This window comes from Podarcis cretensis (assembly GCF_951804945.1).
Source record: "Podarcis cretensis genome assembly, chromosome: 1".
In the NCBI taxonomy this organism is placed as follows: domain Eukaryota; kingdom Metazoa; phylum Chordata; class Lepidosauria; order Squamata; family Lacertidae; genus Podarcis; species Podarcis cretensis.
The window spans coordinates 15,059,587-15,082,117 of record NC_137170.1 but is presented as its reverse complement, the minus strand read 5'-3'; the positions used below and the strand labels follow the sequence as shown (position 1 = coordinate 15,082,117).

General features: G+C 43.8%; 2 protein-coding genes across 4 annotated transcripts in view; one reads left to right on the top strand and one right to left on the bottom strand.

The window, feature by feature from the left end:
• The first annotated feature begins 1,273 nt into the window (after positions 1–1,273).
• The window catches only part of TDRD9 (tudor domain containing 9), a 91,548-nt gene continuing 70,290 nt past the window's right edge, over positions 1,274–22,531 (top strand). Inside the window, exon 1 of one of the 2 annotated variants that reach the window (XM_079983015.1) lies at positions 1,274–1,790. In XM_079983015.1, the coding sequence (XP_079839141.1) occupies positions 1,636–1,790 (155 nt within the window). In that variant the 5' untranslated portion in view covers positions 1,274–1,635. Of the gene's footprint in view, positions 1,791–17,178; positions 17,338–22,531 lie in introns of those variants that run through there. The other variant, XM_079983016.1, reaches the window with a different exon arrangement.
• RD3L (RD3 like) lies at positions 6,404–10,152 on the bottom strand. 2 transcript variants are annotated; one of them, XM_079963307.1, is made up of 3 exons: positions 9,397–10,152; positions 8,448–8,754; positions 6,404–7,281 (listed from the first exon to the last, which is right to left on the bottom strand). In XM_079963307.1, the coding sequence occupies exons 2-3, from the start codon at positions 8,744–8,746 to the stop codon at positions 6,984–6,986; spliced, it is 597 nt and encodes a 198-aa protein (XP_079819433.1). In that variant the 5' UTR covers positions 8,747–8,754; positions 9,397–10,152; the 3' UTR covers positions 6,404–6,983. The 2 variants fall into 2 exon arrangements, with proteins under 2 accessions (XP_079819433.1, XP_079819432.1); XM_079963306.1 differs by having other exon boundaries at positions 9,389–10,150.

Here is a 22,531-nt window from a genome sequence, read left to right as displayed (position 1 = left end):
CGCGTGGCCCAAGCTTTTATTTTATTTTATATGTCGCTTGACTGTGTGTGTGTGGGGGGGGGGGAACCTCGAAGCGGTTGCGCAAGGCAAATTTACAGCCATAAATTACAAACACGATTGCGGAAAGTTTTGCTTCGAAGCTGCCGCTCCCACCGATTTCAATCCACTGCATCCAGATATTAAAAGCTGTTTTTACGCGAGCCGGATTTGCGAGCAGAGCCCATTGCATTGAGCAAGACTAGGAGCAGCATTAAAAAAAAATCGCCTGGACAAGATTTCCTAAGATAGGAATTAATTCCTGCGCCGCTCGAGCTTTCCCCGGTCGCTCAGGATTCAGCTTGAACGGTCTCAGATTGTGTTCGCTTTCAAATTAGAGCCAGATTCATGTGCATGGTTACTGGGAAATAAGTCCAGTGGGGCTTGATCCTAAGTAAGACTGCAATCTTACTCGGGGTGAGGATGAAGCCTATTAAATTAAGCGGGATTTTTCTTCTGATAATGCATAGGATCGGGCTGCAATAAAACCTCTTTAAAACAACAACAAAAACGCCTCATCTGTTTGAACCATTAAGGCTCGCATCTTTGGAGACATCACTGTGCAATAAGTTCCACTGAATTCAGCAAAACTTCCCTCGGAATAGGGTTGCATGGACTGAAGCAGTTCGACGTGCGATCCACATGCTTCTTAATTTAAGCGTCTTAAACCTGCTTGCCCAGGCTGTCATTTTTTTTTCACCGCAAGCGCTTGTCTCCTCCCAAAAGCAAAAACGGCATAAGTTACCGGTGTGGCAGGTTCTCCAAGGAGCTCAAGGTGGCGCACGTAGTTTTAATTTTAAGCCCTCACACCAACCTTGCGAGGTAGGTTAGGCTGAGAGGCAGTGGCTGGCCCCACGTGATCCAGTGAGCTCGACACGTGTACTGCAAACTGGCACAGCTGCTGGGTGGAAGAAAAACCGACGAGATAACTGCACTTTGCGCGATCGACCACAAAAGTATAGATAAACCGTATATTGTGGGTTTTATCTGTCAGCCTTTCTCATCAACCTTGCGCCCTCCCTCGAAGTTGTTGGACTACAATTCCCATCATCCCTGACCACTGCTCCTGTTAGCTAGGCATTGATGGGAGTTGTACTCCAACAAACACCCGTAGCTCTTTGCAGCACAGTTTCCAATTTTGGGGAGAAAGAGCAGCCGGTAGCAAGTGCGAGTAAATAATGCATATCTTTCTCTAATATACACACATCCCATTTCACACTTGCAAGGCTTACATTCGATTAAAGGTGCGGAAAGCAGATTGTACTGCAAGGTTGCTTGCAGGCCTAAACGCGCCTGAGTTGAAGCTGGAGTTCGGTTTCAAACGGGCTTGTGCGGTCCTTACACACGTGCGCCGCGCGCGCCTAAACTGGGCGCAAGCCCCGTTTGAACGCGGCGGCAGTTACTTCTGAGTAGATGCGTAGGAGAGCTCTGTACCGGAAGCCACGCCCATTCAAGAGGAGTCGCAGAATTCTGCCTGCGGAATGCTTAGCACGTGGCTGTGGGCGGCGCCTAGCCATTAACCTGGGTTCTTAGGGGGCGCTGCGTGGCCACTTGGGCGCTGGCCCTGCTGGGGTGTCTTGGCTTGGCGAGGGGGCAGAGATGTTGCGAAAGCTCACCTTGGACCAGATCAGCGACTGGTTCACCATCGGCAAGGCCGTCAGCGGAGTAGAGTTCTTGGGGGGGCAGCCCCAGGCTGGTGGACCGGCTCACAGCCCGGGGGGGTCTGCGAAAGAGCAGACCCCTTCTGCCAATGCGTATGTATTTCTGCGGGACAGCTTGTTGCTCACCGTTATTTATTTATATTTTGCTTTGGATGCTTTACTGAAAAATGAAAAAAAACACACAAAACGACACGTGCACAGAGTAAGATAAGACACAAGAAACAGTACCCACGTAGAAAACAAAAAGGAAAAAATAATAGTATTGTGTACATTACAAAAAAAAAAGAGGGGGGAAGCTTGTTATTGTAGTTAACCAGATCGTAATCTAATTTGCTGTTATTTATTTTAAAAAGTTTAGCAACTTTCTCCAAAGGAGCCCAGGGATATATATGGGGAGGGGGGTTTACTGGTTTGTTTTGTTCTTGTCTTTATTATGTACTGTTTTTGTGGTTTTATTCTGTGTTCTTATGCTGTGAACTGCCCTGAGGTTTTTTTGATGAAGGGCGGCATACAAATTTAATAAACAGGATTTGTAGATTGCTGTTCCGTTGAATGGTGGAAATGGTAATCTTGGGAAGAAATAGAGCTGCATAATGTACTCATCCCAAACCTAATTAGTAGAGTACATTAATCCCTGAGAAGAGTTGGGGCCTTGCAGGCTAACCTGCACAATCTGTTTTTATTTATTGCTTACCGTATCACAGGGCAGTTTACAATATAAAAGCACAAAAATGTGTAACCTAGTGAAAACAATACCCACCCCAAGGTTAAAATGCCACACTGGTACCTCAGGTTACATAGGCTTCAGGTTACAGACTCCACTAACCCAGAAATATTACCTCAGGTTAAGAACTTTGCTTCAGGATGAGAACAGAAATCGTGCTCCGGCGGCACGGCAGCAGCAGGAGGCCTCATTAGCTAAAGTGGTGCTTCAGGTTAAGAACCGTTTCAGGTTAAGAAAGGACCTCTGGAACGAATTAAGTACTTAACCTGAGGTACCACTGTATTTAATTTGTCCAAAGGAAAAATAAGCTTTTTCCCAATAAAACATTCCATGCAGCTGATGAAGTGGTCTCTTCGGGACTGCTTTGTAATGAAAAATAGGCTGGACCACAATCCTGTATGTGCTTACTCAAGAAGTAAGTGCTGTGGAGTTCACAGGGGCCTTACTCCCAGGTAGGTGTGTGTGTGGTGGGGGGGATTGCTGCTTTTGTTCCTCATTGCAGGCAGGTGTTTAGGAGACTGGAGGAAAGCAAGTGAAGCCCACTGTCCAAGAGAAATAGCCTCTTAGGAATACTCAGTCTGAAAAGACATTTGAGGCCCCAGAGTGTATGTTATGTGTTTCATTAGAAGCAGAAGGGGGAAAGGGGGAGTATTTTAGGGGTATGATCCTACCTCAGTCACCCGGAAAAGCAGGTGGTTGAAGCTGGCTACTTGGCATGGGCAGGGACGTGGGTGGCGCTGTGGGTTAAACCACAGAGCCTAGGACTTTCTGATCAGAAGGTTGGCGGTTCGAATCCCTGCGACGGGGTGAGCTCCCATTGTTCGGTCCCTGCTCCTGCCAACCTAGCAGTTCAAAAGCATTTCAAGGTGCAAGTAGATAAATAGGTAGATAAATAAACTTCCAGCGGGAAGTTAAATGGCGTTTCTGTGGGCTGCTCTGGTTTGCCAGAAGTGGCTTAGTCATGCTGGCCACATGACCCGGAAGCAGTACACTGGCTCCCTCAGCCAATAAAGCGAGATGAGCACCGCAACCCCAGAGTCGGCCACGACCGAACCTAATGACCACGGGTCCCTTTACCTTTACCTTACCTGGCATGGGCATAGCTAGGATTTTTGTTGGGGGGTGCAGGCCTTTTGTTGGGGGGGGGACAGAACCTCAGTTATATATTTTTTTTTATTCATGGGGCAGCTGCCCCTTCCTGCCCCACTCCCACTATGCCCATCCTACCTGGTAATATGTTAACTACTGTTTGTGAACTTATTGAAGGCATCTTTTTGGCCCCTGTGAGAGAAGATGCTGGACTAGATGAGCTTTTGATATCTCTTAGGTATTGATTTGATGGATTGTTTGATTTCCAAGCTAATCACGTTACCACCAGGTGATCAACACTTCAATTGCCCACTTTGCCCTGCCGGCAGTTTTTGGAATGAAAGCAAAAGCTAATGTACAGTAATCTAAAAACAGTGGCAACAACACAGGAGTCAATAAAATTAAAATCTAAGGTGTATAAATTAGAATTACATTTCAAAGCCAGGAATCTTTAAGAGGCATATATTTAAAAATATCAGCGGGTAAGGTATGTCTTGGTCAAGTAAAACCTGACAGGTGTGCGCTCTCTCTCAAAAGTCACAAGACTGATTTATAAAGCCACTTTTCCTTTATGTATTGATGGTTGACTCCTCTGCGGGAGGGATGAGTTCTTTGGGACAGGACTGGACAGGCACGGCTTTGCAGTAATCAGAATGGCTGTATATCTGTGCAAAATCTAGAACCGTGTTATTCAAACGATGGGCCTTGGGCCACTTAAAGGCAGGCCTCAGCGCCACAGTTCCTTCTCTCTTGCCTGCCCAGCCCCTTAATTATGTCAGCTTTTTTGGTTAGGCTGGTGTCTGCACCAACAACTCCTTGCCTTCAGAGTCAAGATGGCTGGGAGATGTTCAGGGGCAAAAGGAAGGAAGGAAGGTCTCTCCTAAGTGGGGAAAAAGCTAGAGGAGCAAGTGAAGGAAATTAGACTGTGAGAGAAAAGGTTTCATATTTATTAATAATAACAATAGACTGGAAACGAAAAGGGAAGGGGATATAGCAGAAATGTAATAGGATCGTGGATGAGGGATGATGGAATAAATGGGAGTTTTGAAGGCAGGGAATAAGGTACAAGTTGAGTGTGAAAGGAGAAAGGGAGAAGAAATTACAAGAGGGGGGTAAAAAAATACTTAGACATGTGGGAGTGGGAAGGGAAAATGATATATATGTTTTTGGGTTTCCCCACAGGCAAGCATCTTCTGGCTGGCCACTCTGAGAATAGGATCATAGAATTGTAGTGTTGGAAGGGGCATGTGGGTCATCTAGACCAACCCCCTGAAATGCAGGATTTTTTTTGCCCAAGGTGGGGTTCGTTTGGCCACATCCAGCAGGGCTCTGCTTACATTCTTCTCTTCCAAAGATTAACAATATGAGAGCAGCTGAGAGAGATTCTCTCCCCCCGCCTCCATTCAGTCAACTGGTCAGAGTCGGTTGCGTGTAGTGTTTAGAGTATTGGACTAGGTCCCGATATCTCTGACCACTGGCAGTGATGACAAGGCGCTGATGCAATTTGTAGTCCATTACCATCCACAGGGCCATCGATTCCCTGGCCCTCCCAACACCATAAATGCAGACTGCGCATGCACCGCTTTGTGTGGAGGTCTCTGCATATCCTGCTGTGGAACCCTTGGTTTTGCAAGGGTTTGGGGGGGGCGGTGTCTGGATGATGAATTTTGGGGAATAAGGCTTCCTTTCTTTGGGAGGGCTTTATTTAAATAAAAAGGATAGGTGCGTAAAAGGCAGAAAATCAAGATCGGGCTGCAAAGGGGAATTGACGGAACTCAGAGATTAGCTTCCTTGCACGAACAGTTTTTTCCCTCATGCTAGGAGTGCGTTGGATTCAAGATGCAGCCTTGAAAACCTACACAATTTAATCCTTAGGAATAGGAAACTAAAGTCCCGTTTTTACTTAAAAGCAAGTCCTAGTGAATTCAGTGGGACTTCTTTTCAGGTGAAGTGGGGTTAGGATTGCAGCGTTTGCCTCTCGACTCTGCCTTTGCTATCTGGTGGCATAACCCTAAAACTGCAAGCGTGTCAGTTGCTGTTCCGTAATGGTGGGAGTTAAATTTAGCTTGGATATGTTTGCGGAAAAGTCAATTCTGGCAACTATTTTCATTGATTTTCTGCTCTACTTATGTCAGTTGTGGCCACAGTTCCCACATGTCAGTTTCAAGCTATTGGGGGGGGGGAACCACCCTTCTGCATGACCCCCCCCAACAAATGCTTGAGGGGGAAAAGCATATATTGAAGTGTTTAAAAACCACAGACTAACAACATGTATATAAAAGCAAGCAAGATTGGAGTGTTTATATGAATGTATCCCAAGTTGGTTTGCTTTTAGATCTAACCAGGAATTTTACTGTATAGGGAACCTTTTTGTTTCTTCACAAAAATTCTGTTGGCTGCCATGTACTGTGGTAATCAGACTTATCAAATCTGCAATCCACTTTTTAACCCCACACTGCCGCATTGGACTTGTGGTTTATTTCCACTTCATGCCCCTCCCCCTCTTTAGGTATTTTTCTACTTTAGGATGATTAGAAGCAGAGAAGATCAGAGCTCTTAAATTTGTTACACGGTGGAAGTGCTGCATCGTTCTTACACAACTATTAACAGTAGTAAATGAGTGCTGTCCTTGATTTTTTCTTTCCCTGCCTCTCTCATTGAAAAAGCAAATAGTGGTGTCCATTGTTTTGTGATTTGCCTTAGACCAGAGTGCTTCCTATCTGCTGAAGACCAACGTTATAAATAAGAATGCAGGAAAGACTGTTTAATTTTTCCCTTTTTTACTGTTGAGTTTTCATTTCAGAAAGTAAATGACTTACTTTGTAAAAGATTGCATGGCTGCCGACCACAGAACAATCTCCCCTTCCCCCTTTGCTATTGCTTTTCACAATAATAATAATAATAATAATAATAATAATAATAATAATTTATTATTTATTATTTATATCCCGCCTATCTGTCTGGGTTTCCCCAGCCACTCTGGGCGGCTTCCAACAAAATATTAAAATACAGTAGTCCATCAAACATTAAAAGCTTCCCTAAACAGGGCTTCCTTCAGATGTCTTCTAAAAGTCTGGTAGTTGTTGTTTAACATAATTTATTATTTATACAGTGATTTCATTTTTAAAATATTGCAAACTGAAGTTTTCTACCGTACATGCTTATAGGAACATTATGAACAGCATACTTCAGACACCTCATTAAAAAAGTCTACTCTACAGTATGGATTGGGTTAGGAAGGTTCTTTTACACAACATGGTTAGCTAGCAAAACAGTAGAAAGAGGCTGGCATTCTAATTATCCTAAGGACTGTAAATTACTGTATATGCAAGTTGTAACAGGTTTAACATTCTGAATTTGCAGCAATGGGGCTGGAGTGGTGTAAAATTTTGTGATTTCTTCAGAGTTGTTGAATCTTGCTGAAAGCTGGTAACCGAGGGACATCAGAGGCAACCTTGGGAAGAGAGGGAAACTTAACTTGATGGGTAGTAATAGGGAAGATTCCAAATTCTGTGGGAGAAAGTTGGAAACATGCCCTGTGTGTTCTTGTCAACATAACTAGATACAGTCGGGATCTCCTCTTTGTCTGTTTTGCCTGAGTTGTCGCCAGGCGCTGCAAAGTGCATGGAGCAATTTGTATTCCAAACGTCGGCCAGCTGCTCCTGTTGAGCCTCTCTCTCCAGATTGGTTAGGAACTCTTTTAAAACTTGCTTGAATATGTACACAATTTCCCAAGGTAAAACGTCGTTTTCTGCCAGAACCTCACGGAATCTAGAAAGAAGAGGGGGGAAAAACCCAAACAACCTGAAATCTAAGGTTGCTTCCAGACAACTTTTTTAAAAATATATATATTAAATTGAGCATTCATTTTGATTCCTTTGCTGTGTATTGCATGGAAGGGAATTTCCAGTAGATTTTCCCTATCACTTATTGCAAAAGTCTGATGTTTCGGGGAAGTGGTTTTGTTGCCTGATACCTATACAGGAGCAACCTGAATTTGATGGTATGTGCCTATCGCTTCTATCTCTTTTGTTTTTGGTGGCAGCGGAGAAAGGTGTTCTGTCCTTTTTGTGGTTGCTTTCTAAAGACACCATCAAGAAACAGAGGAGAATGGCGCTTGTAATACATATTGATGTCATATAACAGTGGAAGCTATTCTGCTCCCCCTTCCCATATTAAGCTGTCTGAGCAAGTTGATTCAAACTGACGTTGCCCTCCAGTCTTTTACTGGGCTCAAAAAGAGAGCATAGGATTGTTCTGATTTTCTTTTTTGAATTCCTATACACTGCCTGTGGGTGAAAAGTTGTATGTATAGAATTGGGAATGTTTTAATGGAGAGCTTTTAATAGGCTGCTTTTGTGAGTCGCACATGTTAGCTTTACCAACATGTGTATGAATTTGGATCGCGACTCACTAGTTTCACAACCACAATGATAGCAAGCAAATTTTATGCTATACACACTGGGGAAAAGGGTAGTTCATCCACATGCCGATACATATCATGTCTAGCAGAAATAATGCATGCACCTGATTTTTAAATAATAAAGACCTTTTAATAGGCATTGAATTTGCATAGCAAAGCTAAAGTTTTGTTTCTAGAAGGCTTTAGCATAGACGTTTTGTTCATCACATTCAGGGAACAGATAAACATTGAAAGTTACATCAACCAGCATTTAACTTGTGCAGTTAAATTTGCCAAAATCGCTCCTATGCACACTTGGCTTGAGGTGACCCATTGAACTTGGAGAGACTTCGGAATAAGCTAAGGCTAGAGTCCAGAGCATACTTGCAATGAACCATGTAACCACACTGAGGACTATCTACCTGGGGTTTACTTTCCAGAAGCATTATTAAGATGAAACTGCAAGGAAAGGTCTTTGCAGTACTTGATTTTTTGCAGACGTTTATGTGATGCTAGGTCAATAAAACGGTGTTACCTGCTGAGAATGATTCCAGTTTGGCACGGTTGGATTTGGGAGCAAAGCACTTCAAGCTGTCTTTGTTCAGTCGCTGGGATAGTTATCTGAGGAGTTTGCTGGCTCTTCAGCCAGTTGTAATCCACACTAGTTTTCTGAACTTTTTGTTCATTTTCTATCTCCTGTAACAGGCGCTCGCGTTCCTTGAGGTGCCATTTCAGTTCCCTCAGGAGGGTCTTGGTCACAACTTCTGAGCCAGGGTACTGTCCGGTCTTATAGGAATAGTTTTTTGGCCATTTCATCCAGCCAAAGAATGGCATTTTGGCAGCTGATTGAAAAAGATGAGAGAGAAGGTTCTTCCTTCAGGTTTGTTCAGTGCAGTTACAACATTCGTAAATTACCACACAATCTGACACATAGAGGCGGCAATCCTATGCACACTTTACCTGGGAGCAAGGCCCATTGAACTCAGTGGGCCTTGTACCTGAGTAGACATATATAGGATCACACTATTTGGTAACAATCTGGACATATAAGCTTGCTTCCCCTTTAAAACCAATTGGACTCAAACATGTTTGGATTGGGTCAGGTTATGCTGTGTGTGTGTGTTTATGTTTAAGATTTTTGCACTGTATGAAGAGTTAACTAAGCAAAGCCCAAAAAACTTCACAAATGTGATTTTTTAAAACAGAGATAGAAAAGTTTTTCCACTGAACTTAATAGTTCCAGTTATTAAGATATGCATGTACATAACATGAATACATACACACACGTGGATGCCTGCAGTTTACTAAACTGTTAGAAATCTGGAAGTCCAGATCACTACCCTCACCCATGCAAGACATTGGTCGTTTCTGATCCTTGTTTGTTTCGTTTTTAGTCAATACAATTTCTAAAGTCGATACAACTACAGTACTGTGCTTTTAATTTTCATTTTGTAAGTTTTGAGTGAAATGACTCACCTACTTACTGTACTTATTGAAAGGCGTATCTTTCCCCGATGTGGCTGTGTATGAGTTTTGCTCGACGTGAAGGCTGTTTATTCCAGCATCGTTCCCTTTTACAGGCAGTTGCACATTCTGTAAAAAAGCAGACAAGCATTCCTCACTCTACCCACTTGAGAAAGGAGCACTGAAGATGGCACAATCATCTTTTTGCATCCTTTTCCAGCTTCTCAGGTTGCTTAATTTGCTGCTTCTTATATTAGAGAGAGCCTGTGCACTTGGACGTGGATCCTTCCAAAATTCTTCTCCCAAAGTCCATTCAGGGTTTCTGCCTTTTAGACAGTTTTGTCTTGAGCAGTAGTTGGTCTGTTGTGTGGGCTTTGTTTTGTTTTAAAAAATAAAGGCAAGGACGAGGATTTCAGAAGCTTGTTACAGCTGTGATATGCACCCAAAGTTATTGTCGGTAGCTGGATGAACAACGATGGTCTGAAGTCATGCCAGATGTGCTTCTAGCTAAAGTTAAGACTGTCGGTCGGATGATGCGATGCTTGGATGTGCATAGCTGTAGGTCACAGTTTGGCGCTCTATTTCTATGCCTGTAGTGCTCTAAAAATAACCACGTTGCTTTCGTTGTCGAACTAAACTTTCAGGCCATTTTGATGCCGGATCCCCCCCCCCCTTTTGTCCCCTCCTGTTAGACTTGTGGTAGAGGAAGAAGAGGACAGGTCAGAGCAGCTGCTCTGTTTTACCTATCCACAGTTAACACACACATATATAACAAACCAATACAGCCTTGCGATAGCTCATCTCAACTGGATTTGTGCCAGTTGAGGGCTACTTGCACGGCCGCATACAGAGAGAGATTCCTAGTCTATACTTCCCCTGATTAAATTAATCTCTTAGTATTTGCGTAGTTCTTATTTATAGTCCGCAGCTGTTAACGGTTTTGTGGGTTTTTTTTTTTTTAACATGATGAAGGTATTTAAAGAAGCAGCTTGCTTTGCTAGCACCTCCAATAAGCCATGAGAAACTTGGTTTTGAAAAATAAAAATCCTAGCTAGGATTTGGAAGTAAATGCACGTAGCCTGGCCTAGGATAAGGCAGCCTTCAGTATGTCCACCTATCTCAGTGTTGTCTTTTCTGCCTGGCAGTGGCCTTCCAGATCTCAAGCAGAGAGAGCTTTCTTATCCTTGGCTTATCAGTTTTGTTCAAAAGGGGATGCCCGGAAACCTTTGAGCCTTCTGCGTCCAAAACACGATCTTAACTACTGAACAATGGCCCCCTCCAAGAAACCTAGATCCCTGGCTCTTTTAAGAAACAATACCCACGTCTTACTGCAGACTTTTCTCCTTCATTATGTGAATATGACTTCTTTCTTAGTCTGCCTTTGCTGACTGGCCGATTGGGGAGGGGAGAAGTACCCCCTTTCAAGATTCATTATATGTGTTGTTCGTGCAAAAAGTCTTAAACGGCCGTTTTGCCAAACCTTTTATTTCATTTCCTACCATAAACCTGAACAGAAAGTGTAGAATACAAGTCTATTCTGTTTTTCCCTCCCGCTGCTGTAATTTCCAGTGACAATATTCTCTTTTGTAAGTGTTGGTCTCTCCCAGCCAGCCCCTTCCCCCTCCGTTGTGTTGCATTGAACTGCTTCGTGTGGTAGAACGGCCATGCAGATCTGGCCTGGATGTCATGCAATATAAAGAGTGACGTGTGTGGCTGTTATTAAAGCCGATGTTACTTATATGTTGGAAAAATTCAGGTGTCGGTATTAATCATCCTCAATAGGGAGGCTTTCACATTGCATTGTGTTTGGGGCAGTACAAAAAATAAAACCCACAAAAAAACGGGGAAGAGACTGGACTTGCAATGGCACAGCTGCCTTTGCAAAATTCCCGACAGAATTAAAATGTTCCCCGCCAACTTTTCTCCAGTGGATTTGCCAGGTCCCTGCACTATTTTTTTATTTTTATTTTTGTAAAAAAACACACACACAAAAACCTGTACTGCAACTAGAAAGTTCTTTTTTTAAAAAAACAACACCCACCCTGTTATACATTCCCTTGGAGAATGCGATTCTTCTGTAAAAGGACTGAGTAAATTCTGTAACCTGTATGTTTGGTGAGCAATCTGCTGGAGATATTAGGCTTGCTTAAAATGTCTATAGTGGGGGTAGAAATTGTAAATGTCTGGCATTCCTCCCCCCACCCGTGGCTGGATGCAGCAAAGCAAAGCTCAGGTAGGAATTTAGTTTGACAGACCTTCTGTGTTGGCATAAGTGCTAATGCTTCCATGGAAAAACTGGATTCCCTTCTCCACACACCCCTATGTATTTTCATAGGTAGGTAGTATATTCACGAATGTGCTAACTAATAATGAAATAATATAGTATTGTGAATTCAAAGGGCTGTATGCTCTCTTTGCACCTCACGTTCCCAAAATTGATCCTGGCGTGACACCCAGACTGTTATACCATGCTGGCTTTTGGGTGATTTAGCACCCTTTTTGCGTGTGGGGAGGGGTGGGTGAAATAGCTGTAATCTCTTTTTGTAATGGCTTTTTGTAATGTGGTCACAACCAGGAGGACATTACTGAAAGTGAATCTCTGCTGTGCAACGATACTCTGCCGTCTCCATATGTGTTTCGATGCAACTTTTGCTAAGTTTGCTTGTGCTACTTGGTCCCGAAACGAACAGACAAAAAGTTCTGAAATCTGCAGAGCAGGCAGATTTAAACTTCCTACGATTTCGGTGTCCCTCCCTTGTTTCAGATAAAGTGATGCTCTCTTGTAGCACGTTATGAAGAAAACAGCTCTGCTTGATCTCAGCTGGCAAATGACTCATGGCCTGAAGTATTAACTTAAGATTTATTTATTTTTTTATCTGGAGCAGTAAGTAGAGCTGGCCTCCTTACTTACATAAGGCTTCCTTTCTGTCTTTGTTGCTTTTTACATATATGCTATATTAACTGTACTAGTTGGAGGCTTTTAATTAGTATTCATTATAGTTGCGGAGGCACCATCACTTGGTGGTAAAATCTATGCCAAGAAAGCCATTGTGGTCTAGTGGTTAGAGCGTTGGACTAGGACCTGGGAGGCTGGGGTTCAACTCTGCACTCAGCAGTGAAGCTCACAGGGTGACCTTGGGCCAGTCACTGCCTCTCAGGCTAACCTACCTCACCGGGTTGTTGTGTGGGAATCTAATTTCTCCTTGGAGAAGAAAGTGGGATATAAAAGCAGCCATTAAATAGTAGTAGCCATTAAACAGAAGCATTCAGAAGGTCCCATATTCAGTTGGCAGCATCAATTGTTAATAATAATAAAATACAATAATAACTTTTTATTATTTATATGCCACACATCTGACTGGGTTGCTCCAGCCTCACTGGGCGGCCCCCAACAGAATAGTAAAAACACAAGAAAACATCTAACATTAAAGATCTCCCTCTGCATTCAGATGTCATCTAAAAGTTCTTTATTTCCTTGTTGAAAGGAGCAGGCTTCAGAGTCAGACCTTGTGTGCCTAAGACAAGGCCTGCAACTGTTGCTGGCTTTTGTTCCTTCTTAGGCCAGCGGGAATATTCCAAATTTTTATTTATAGGCAGTGACCGCTCTAGGTACGTCCGATATGTGTACCTGAAAAATCACAAAAAGGGGGGTGGGTGGGTGGAACTGGGTGTTGGGTGGGTGGAACTGGGTGTTTGCAGGCTTTTTCAATGGTATTTCGAATATATGCAATTCCACTTAAACACGCAATGCCTTGGAATGTAACCCCCAGGTAAATTGAGAGTTGCCTGTATTAAATTTGTATGGCACCCTTGATTTGTAGATCTCAGGGTGGCTCAAAACAGAAGCAAAGCAGATAAAAACACAAAAGGCATAATAAGAACGCAAACCCAAAAGAGAACCCCCCCCCACAGACTAATGAATGTTTTCTGGGAAAGTGCCACAAAATGGCCGCCGCCGTGGGTGTTGCATAATTCTAAAGGCCTGCTGCATCTAAAAGAGCAGAAAAAGAAACGGCAACACAATATAGTATTTCCCCATCTCACATCGGTAGGCAAAAAGGCACCTACATCAGCCACTACCCAATTCATTCCCTGAGAGAAGCTCTTTGCATCTCTTCTTTGTTCAAAAAGGGAGGGATGGTGTGTGCCCCATTGTGGCATTCTGGGAGCATTCGTAGGAGAAGCCAAAGCAAACAGGCTCTCACATACGGCGTAGTTTGGAGGGGATTATTTGCTGAGACCTTTAACACGCACCACATGGGAGGTGATTGCAGGGATATGGGCCCCTGTGTCTCCTGTGTCGGCAACCCCTGGCCTAGGTTCCCGGAGAGCTGCTGCCAGTCAGAGTAGGCAGTATTGGACTGTTTTGAAAAGAAGCATCCTGGGGTATAAGACAACTTCCAATGTTGTGAGGCACTAGGGTGGTGGCACTAGGTAGAAGTTGGACATAAAGTTCTATGGACCAGATGTGCCTTCTTAAGAAGCAATTTTAAATAGCTCTGGAAGCTGGGGAAAGTCACAGAAAATTGTGGTTAGATTTGAAGGGGATGGGGGCACAGGATAAAAAAAAGGACTCTTATCCCAGGTAGGCTGCCTGGATTTTGGGCAAGGCTGGCCTGAGATGTGTTGTTGTCTGTGACAGGGCACCGATTGCTCCCCCCACCTCCCCCAAGTTAAAGTGCATAATAGGCTTTGCACTGGAGGCAGAAATTGTCCTTCCTGGGCAGTAAAAAAAAACACAAAACCACTTTAAAAATTGGGCTGCAGTTTTATTTATTTCCAGTGTAGAGAGAGCCGTTTTCATCATGCGTGGTCCCAGCAGTTTACAAAGCAATCAATAAAGCAATCTGTCAGTCAAAATCAGGCATAGGCAAACTCGGCCCTCCAGATGTTTTGGGACTACAATTCCCATCATCCCTGACCACTGGTCCTGCTAGTTAGGAATGATGGGAGTTGTAGTCCCAAAACATCTGGAGGGCCGAGTTTGCCTATGCCTGGTCAAAATAGTACAGTGTATGAAACCCAAAAAGCACAGGCTCAGAGCTAAGTTGGCACTGTACTGCTGCAATAGCACAACGCTCGAATTGCATTGTTAATAAGGGTGTTTCTCATTGTCCTATTTATCGGGCTTTTGTGACCATTTGTGATCGTGATGGTATCAGGGTGGTCATACGTGATCCCACTTTTAGTGCTGTTTGTTCCTGGAAGAGTTTTAGGGCAGTCACACTGCTTCATTTCCAATCAGTGTGTATCCCAAATCTTCCTGCAGAAATCCCATAACCTATCATAGGTCTGGTGTTGCGTACAACTGCATCAGAGGGGTGAAGTCGTTAAGTTTTTATTTTACAGTCACCAGCATTTTTTACTCAAGAGAAACCATCAGCAGCCAGTGTGGTGTAGTGGTTAAGAGCGGTAGTCTTGTAATCTGGGGAACCGGGTTCGAGTCTCCGCTCCTCCACATGCAGCTGCTGGGTGACCTTGGGCCAGTCACACTTCTCTGAAGTCTCTCAGCCCCACTCACCTCACAGAGTGTTTGTGGTGGGGGAGGAAGGGAAAGGAGAATGTTAGCCGCTTTGAGACTCCTGAAAGGGAGTGAAAGGCGGGATATCAAATCCAAACTCTTCTTCTCTTCTTTCTTCTGTGGTCTTTCTAGGTGCGATCTAAACCACTGGTGGTCCGTGGTCTGTGAATTTTAAAACTCACTGGACTAATTATTAATGGAGGCATTAAAACTCTTCAGTACAATTCCTATGTCAGAATGACCCCTGGTAGTCATATTTAGGGCTTATGATTGACATGTCTTGGCTATGTGCTGGAGCTGCTTTGGGCATCCAGCTGAAAGCCTGGACATGACAGCTGACTGACAAGGTTAAGTTGATGGCCATCTCATTTGTGGGGGGTGGGGGTGGGTTGCAGGCTTTATAATGTACAAATGTGAGCTTGCCCTTCAAGAGAACTCTTTAACTGCCAAGGGGTACTCTTTCTATATATTTTCCACATTCAGAAGCGAAGCAAGGGGTGTGCACCTGAGTTGTGATTGATTTCTCTCTTCCCCCTCCCTCCTCAAAACAAACCTTCACTTAAATGATGCTGTGGTCCTTTCCAAGGAAAAAATGAGAATGATAGGCAAGACTCAACCGATAAGCTCAGGTCAGATGAAATAAGATGGCTGTGAGATCAGGGAATACTGAAAGTCATTCTCGGCCTAGAAAAAGTGACTGAGCAGGTTGAATGCAAGGTCTGTAAGCTGCACACCTTTTGTACGTAGCTTGTATAGTTAGCACTGAACCCCCCCCCCCCTCTGGGTTAAGAATTTAGATTTTATTCTGCGGTTCTACATAGTCTTCAATATTTATAACTGTTAAGCCCGAAGCTTTGAAATTCTGAAAAGGTACGCGTCATGCTAGTTAATGCAGTGGCGCATTAAGGTTTTTGAATTAATGAGTTTTCCATTCCCCCCTTTTCTTTCCCGAATCAGCCTATTTCAGTAGCTGAATTCAAGCGTCTTCCAGTTTTGAATGCCACCTTGTCTACTAAAGGAAAGGCCACAGCCCCTGTGAATGTCGCTGCCATTTACATCGGATGAAAACTCTTTTCAGCGAGTATTATTATTATTATTATTATTAATAATAATAATAATAATGTAATAGCAGCTCTGTTGGATCACACTAAAGCAGGGGTAGGCAACCTAAGGCCCGGGGGCTGGATGCGGCCCAATCACCTTCTCAATCCAGCCCGCGGACGGTCTGGGAATCAGCGTGTTTTTACATGAATAGAATGTGTGCTTTTATTTAAAATGCATCTCTGGGTTATTTGTGGGGCATAGGAATTCGTTCATTTCCTCCCCCAAAATATAGTCTGGCCCCCCACAAGGTTTGAGGGACAGTGGACCGGCCCCCTGCTGAAAAAGTTTGCTGACCCCCGTACTAATACATACCATTTCCCACAGTGCCAGCCAGAACACTTGGGAAGGCAACAAACAGGACATAGTTGCATGGTGGAACTCCTATAGTATGTAGTGAAGGCCACAGACTTTGATCTCTTTAACAGAAGACTAATTTCATGGATGATAATGTTTTCAATGGCCACTAGCTAAGACAGGTGTGTACTTCCGCCAATGTCAGAGGTGGCATTTGTCACTGAATATCAGTTTTTAGGGAAGGTTGTTGGGGAGAATGCTGTTCCTTGCAGGTTTCCTGTTGGGGCATCTTGTTGGTCACTGTGAGGACAGGAATCTGAACTAGCTAGCTAGGACCTTGGTTTGATCCAGCAGGAGTCTTCTTCTTTTAGGAGCACAAGAGCATTCTCCTATGTTCTCCAGTGGCGGATGGTTCAGAGACCTGCTGCCATGGCCTGGTACACAGTGCTTTCTTCTTCTTCTGGTGGAACGTGCCGGAACCCAGTTCCGGCATCTTTTCTTGGCCCCTGCCTTGTGCTGCCACCACCTTCGCCATCCTCCCTGCCTTGAGCATTCGTGCCCCGGAGCATGGTGGGGAGTGGTGGTGCTGCCAGCGGCGTAAAGCATGGCAGGAGATCCGACGTTGCTAGGCTGCCCATGCACACGTCAAAAGCAAAGCAAAAGTATCGCTGCCGGATTAGGTTCCTGCAACCCTGCGTAGCACCAACAGGTGTTCTTTTACCAAAGAAGGCAACAAGATGGAGTTGCAGAATAATCGATGCTGAAAGAGTGAAAGTTTTACCAATCAGAAACTGCGAGGGGTGGGTGGGGGCTCTTTCAGGAAGAGCATCAGGAGCCAATCAAGAAAGGAAGCTGTCGGCCAGTTGGCTAAAGTAAGGCAAGTGTGAGCAGCACCATATCAACGTACTGTGTTGATCATCCTTTTCGTGATGCACAGATTTGAGGGGGGAAACAATCTGAATCTCCCGATAAGATGGTATAGCCCAGCATCTAGTCATGTGATTTTGGTTTCAAGATGGCGGCGACGTTGGCGACTATGGCGGTGAGCTCCGGCACTTCGTTTTCTGGAAAACGCTATTAGTACACATTTAAAATAGTAGTAGTAGTGATAATGATGATGATAATATAATATTTATACCCCGCCCACCTGGCTGAGTTTCCCCAGCTACTCTGGGCGGCTTACAGCATGTAAAAAATGACTTCATAAAACATTATAAAAGTCAGATAGTTGTTTATTTCCTTGACATCTGATGGGGGGGGGCGTTCCACAGAGCGGGCACCACAACCGAGAAGGCCCTCAGCCTGCACTCCAGATGGAGCTGGTAGGTAGCTGCCCCGGACACAGAACTGACCTGCTCCCCCATGGACAGCTGTGAGTCCAAAATGACTCCAGGCTGCATACCTGCTCCTTCAGGGGTACAGTTGCCCCATTCAGGACCAGGGAGTCCCCAACACCCACCCACCCCCTGTCCCCCCAAAACAGTACTTCTGTCTTGTCAGGATTCAACCACAGTCTGTTAGATGCCATCCATCCTCCAGCCGACTCCAGGCACTCACACAGGGCCTTCACTGGTTCCGATTTGAAAGAGAGGTAGAGCTGGGTATCATCCGCATACTGATGAACACCCAGCCCAAACCCCCTGATGATCTCTCCCAGTGGCTGCATGTAGATGTTGAAAAGCATGGGGGAGAGGACAGAACCCTGAGGCACCTCACTAACCCCCCCCCCAACACCAAAGTAAATTAATCAAAAGGAAAACAACATTTTTGCCTCTCTTTGTCTCTGGCTCCCCCTACTGTTGAACTTCTGCCCAATCAGTCTCAATAGGCACCTGCTTCCATGGCAGGTAAGTGCATCTCAGTGTAAAGCTTGGGGAAGGGCAAATTTGACATAGGGCATCCACTTTCAGCAGTGACCTCACACTGCACATAACATTGTCGTTCAGCCCTTTGCCAGCTATAACTGAAGCAGCTGTGAGGGATGAGGAAGACACTGGTGCTGGAATGGGGGCAGTGTTTGTAAGAGCATCCATACAGATGAAAGCACAACCTCTGGGTTGATTGATGCTGGCATCAGTATTAAGTAAAACCCCTAGTCTCTTGCTAACAAAAACATTGATGTAGGGATGGAGAATTGGGTATTAAAGTGGAAAAATAAGGGCCTCCGAAATATCCAGGCTTGTGGAAGATGGGATGCTGTCACAAGTGCTTGCGTTCAGAGTTACGATTTCCAGTGGCTTTGGTACATCTTACTGCTTCCACTTAAATTCCCATTGTTCATGTGCTGCCTTAGCACCCTGTCACTTTGTATTATCGAGAGCATTATAGGTCAAGACCAGCCATCTTGTAAGTTGAAAATTCCGTGTTAGAATAGCTAGTCCCACGACATGTTTTTTATATTTTAAGTTCTGGCGATTAATGGATTTGGTGTAGGTTTTCTTTTTTTATATATATATAAATATTTATTAGATTTTTCCAAATTAATACAAAAAACAAACAAAAAACAAAAATGCACAAAAAGTAACAAAAATACAAAGAAACAAAACAAATGTAGTTTCCATTACTTATTTCCATTAACTTATTTCCCGGACCTCCTCTCACCTCCCCCTTTTGTATTCCAGTTCGAATTCTTAACTCAGCAAATCCTTATTGTAACTTGTTATAACTTATGTTAACTTATTACTCAGGTTTTCATTCAGTCATCATTTGGTGGTGGGTGGGGGGAACCTTAAAAAAACCCAAAAACATTTGCCCTGTTGCAAATCTCCAATAAACTATGTTCCATTCATTGCGAAGCTGAAATCTGCAACCCTACTCCAGCTGCAGGAACCAGTATCCTGATTGTGTAGCACTGAGAACTGGCACCCCTTGCATTGGCACTGGAGAGGTGGCACTGACTTGTGCTGCTAGCGGATGTGTTGTTTGAAAACCTTTGTTTTCCTTTGGGGAGCTTTGCTACCACTATTTACTATTTACAGGTAGGTAGCCGTGTTGGTCTGCCGTAGTCGAAACAAAAAGTAAAATAAAATAAATTCCTTCCAGTAGCACCTTAGAGACCAGCTAAGTTTGTTCTTGGTATGAGCATTTGTGTGCATGCACGCTTCTTCAGATACACTGAAACAGAAGTCACCAGACCCTTATATATAGTGAGAGGGTGGGGAGGGGTATTACTCAGAAGGGTGTTGCGAATGGGTGATTGGCTGATAGGTGTGGGAAACCTGTTGACGATTGTTAACAACTGCAGTAAAAATAGCTTTATCTTGTACTGTATAATGAGATAAGAATCCAATGTCTCTATTCAGACCAGGTCTCTCCATGGTTTTAATTCAGCAACTTCTCTTTCCGGTCTATTTCTGAAATTCTTTTGTAATAAGACAGCTACTTTTTACTATGTTAGTTGCTTTTCTTAAAAACTAACTCAAAGTGACTTACATTAAAATCAGTTAAAAACAACAATGAAAACTTTTTTTAAAAAAAAAAGTCAAATGAAGGACTGAAAACACAGTTAAACCAAAAGGCAGGGCTACAAGTCCTGCCCTGCTAAAAGAGGCCACAATGCCATCCTTCAAATTAAGGGCTAAGAGGCTGGGTGAAAAGAAAAGCCTTTGCCTGGCACCTGAGACTGGACAAAGATGGCTCCAGGTGTGCCTCCCCATGGAAAGTTTTCACAAGCAGGAAACCACCACTGAAAAATCCCCTTTTTTTGTTGCCATCCTCCAAACTTCCCATGAAGGGTGCACATGAGGAGTGGCCTCCACAGGGTCTGGGTTGGTTCATGTGGGGAGACGCTGTCCTTGCTTCATAGGTAAAAACCAGTGCCAGAATTGGTGTTAATATGTTCCGACTATCCTGCCTCAGTCCATAATATGTCAGCTGCAGTTTCCATACTGTCTTCAAAGGCAGCTCAACAATGTAAATGCCTTGCAGTAGTCCAGCCTAGAAGTTACCAGAGCATAGACAGCAGAGGTTAGGCTTCTTCTGTCCACATAGGGCAGGGGTCAGCAAACCTTTGCAGCAGGGGACCGGTCCACTGTCCCTCAGACCTTGGGGGCGGACGGCGGACTATATTTTGAGAAAAAAATGAACGAATTCCTGTGCCCCACAAATTACCCAGAGATGCGTTTTAAATAAAAAGCACATATTCTATTCATGTAAAAACACTAGGCAGGCCCCTCAAATAACCCAGAGATGCATTTAAAATAAAAGGACACATTCTACTCATGTAAAAACGTGGTGATTCACAGACTGTCCGCGGGCCGGATTGAGAAGGTGATTGGGCCGGATCCGGCCCCCGGGCCTTAGTTTGCCTACCCATGATGTAGGGGCACAGCTGGAGCCACAAGTCGGAGCCACTGAGGTCACTTGGATCCGGATCCTACAAGCTAAGTACCTGCTCCTTCGGGAGGAGTGTAACCCCATCTTGAGCAGGCTGCCTCCCATCCATCTGGTCTAGGGAGCCATCAGCGCCTCAGTCTTGTCTGGATTAAGCTTTTGTTTATTGGCTCTTCAACTTCTTCCACAGCAACTTCTTGCAGTGAGGTGGTTGTTTCAGAGCCGCAAGGTCTTCCAGCTTTTGGATGAGAAATCGTTAAGGATAATAGAAATGCTCCATATACTGGGATGCTCCCTGTTTTTCATTGTGTGCAGTTGTTGTGACCATCTCTTGTATAGAATAATAAAAATTGTAACACATGTTTAAGAAATGTGAGCATCTTAGCTGTGTCATTTGTAAGATCCCTCTCCCCGTTTTTGAAATATGTGTGATGTATATATGTTTAAGAAATGTGAGCGTTATAGCTATGTCATTTGTAAGATCCCTCGCCTCGCTTTTGAAATATGTGTGATGTATATATGTGAAATATGTACATATTTATGTGTCTCTGTGGTTTCCTTTGTATGGGTTCAGCCCCCCCCCCCTTTTGCTGGCATTGGCTCACAACCTTTTCTGAGGTCATTTCATAGCTTTAAGTCAGGGAAGACCTTTTGAAATCCCTGAATTCCTTTAAAGCCTAACGTGTTATTGTTGGAGTATATATAGTACAAATGTGCCAATTATTTTTAGTGTTAAATTGTGTTTCCCTCCCAGTAATTCCTCTGAAGGGACAAGCTGGCATTCCTTTTGTTAATTTGATGTTATTTTTGTGGTTAGTGCTTAATAGCTATTTATTGATACCAGCAAGCAAGCAGGCAAGAAGAAAAAAATAGCCTGAAGAGTCGCTTCGAAATCGCCAGAGCACGATTTCTGTTCTCATCCTGAAGCAAAGTTCTTAACCTGAAGCACTATTTCTGGGTTAGCGGAGTCTGTAACCTGAAGTGTATGTAACCTGAGGTACCACTGTAATAATAATTGATTGCATGTAATTTCATCGTCCTTTTATGACAGTTGAAAATCACCTCAGTCTGCCTAATGGTAGGACCGGCCCTGTGGTGCACCTTGGAGCTCAGTGTGTGACTGAGGGACCAAACCTGGTCCAGTGAGCATCCCCAGTTGCCATTTACAACTTGCTGCATCCTTCTCCATCACTTAACAGGAGTGCCTTATTTCATATCACTTCCAATTTGTACGCCACCTTTCTGTATTACTATGCACAGGCTGGAACTGGTCTGTGACCGAATTAATAAATTCATTCATTCATTACTATGCACAAGGCAGTTTACAGCAACAAAGAACACACATCTTATAATAATCTGACCCAATATAAAAAGTCACCATAAAACATAACTTTAAAATGTAACCACTATATCAAACAAAGCAATCTTAAATAATCTATTAGAATATAATAGTACGCAATAAAATCTACAGTGGTACCTTGGTAGTTGAATGCCTTAGTTGTTGAACAAATTGGCACCCGAAAGTCGCAAGTGTTATGTTTTGTGAACATTTTTTGGCAGCCGAACATCCGACGCAGCTTCCATGACTTCAACTTTGCTGCAGGAAGCTCCTGCAGCCAATTGGAAGCTGCGCCTTGGTTTTCGAACCATTTTTGGGAGCTGAACGGACTCCTGGAATGGATTAAATTTGAGAACCAAGGTACAAGTGTACTCTCAAAGCATCGGCAAATAAACAGAAATCACTCTTTACAATTACAATAAGTAACTACTAAATGATTGATAAAAACAACTGCAAGTCACAACACATAAAATGCCACAGTACAGTGGTGCCTCGCAAGACGAAAAGAATCCGTTCCGCGAGTCTCTTCGTCTAGCGGTTTTTTCGTCTTGCGAAGCAAGCCCAT

Excerpts from the sequence above, each read along its gene's own strand:
- RD3L (XM_079963307.1), bottom strand. The coding sequence starts at position 8,746 with ATGCCATTCTTTGGCTGGATGAAATGGCCAAAAAACTATTCCTATAAG. Across the intron at positions 7,282-8,447 it reads ACTGGAATCATTCTCAGCAG|ATTCCGTGAGGTTCTGGCAG; the intron begins GTAACACCGTTT and ends TCTTCTTTCTAG.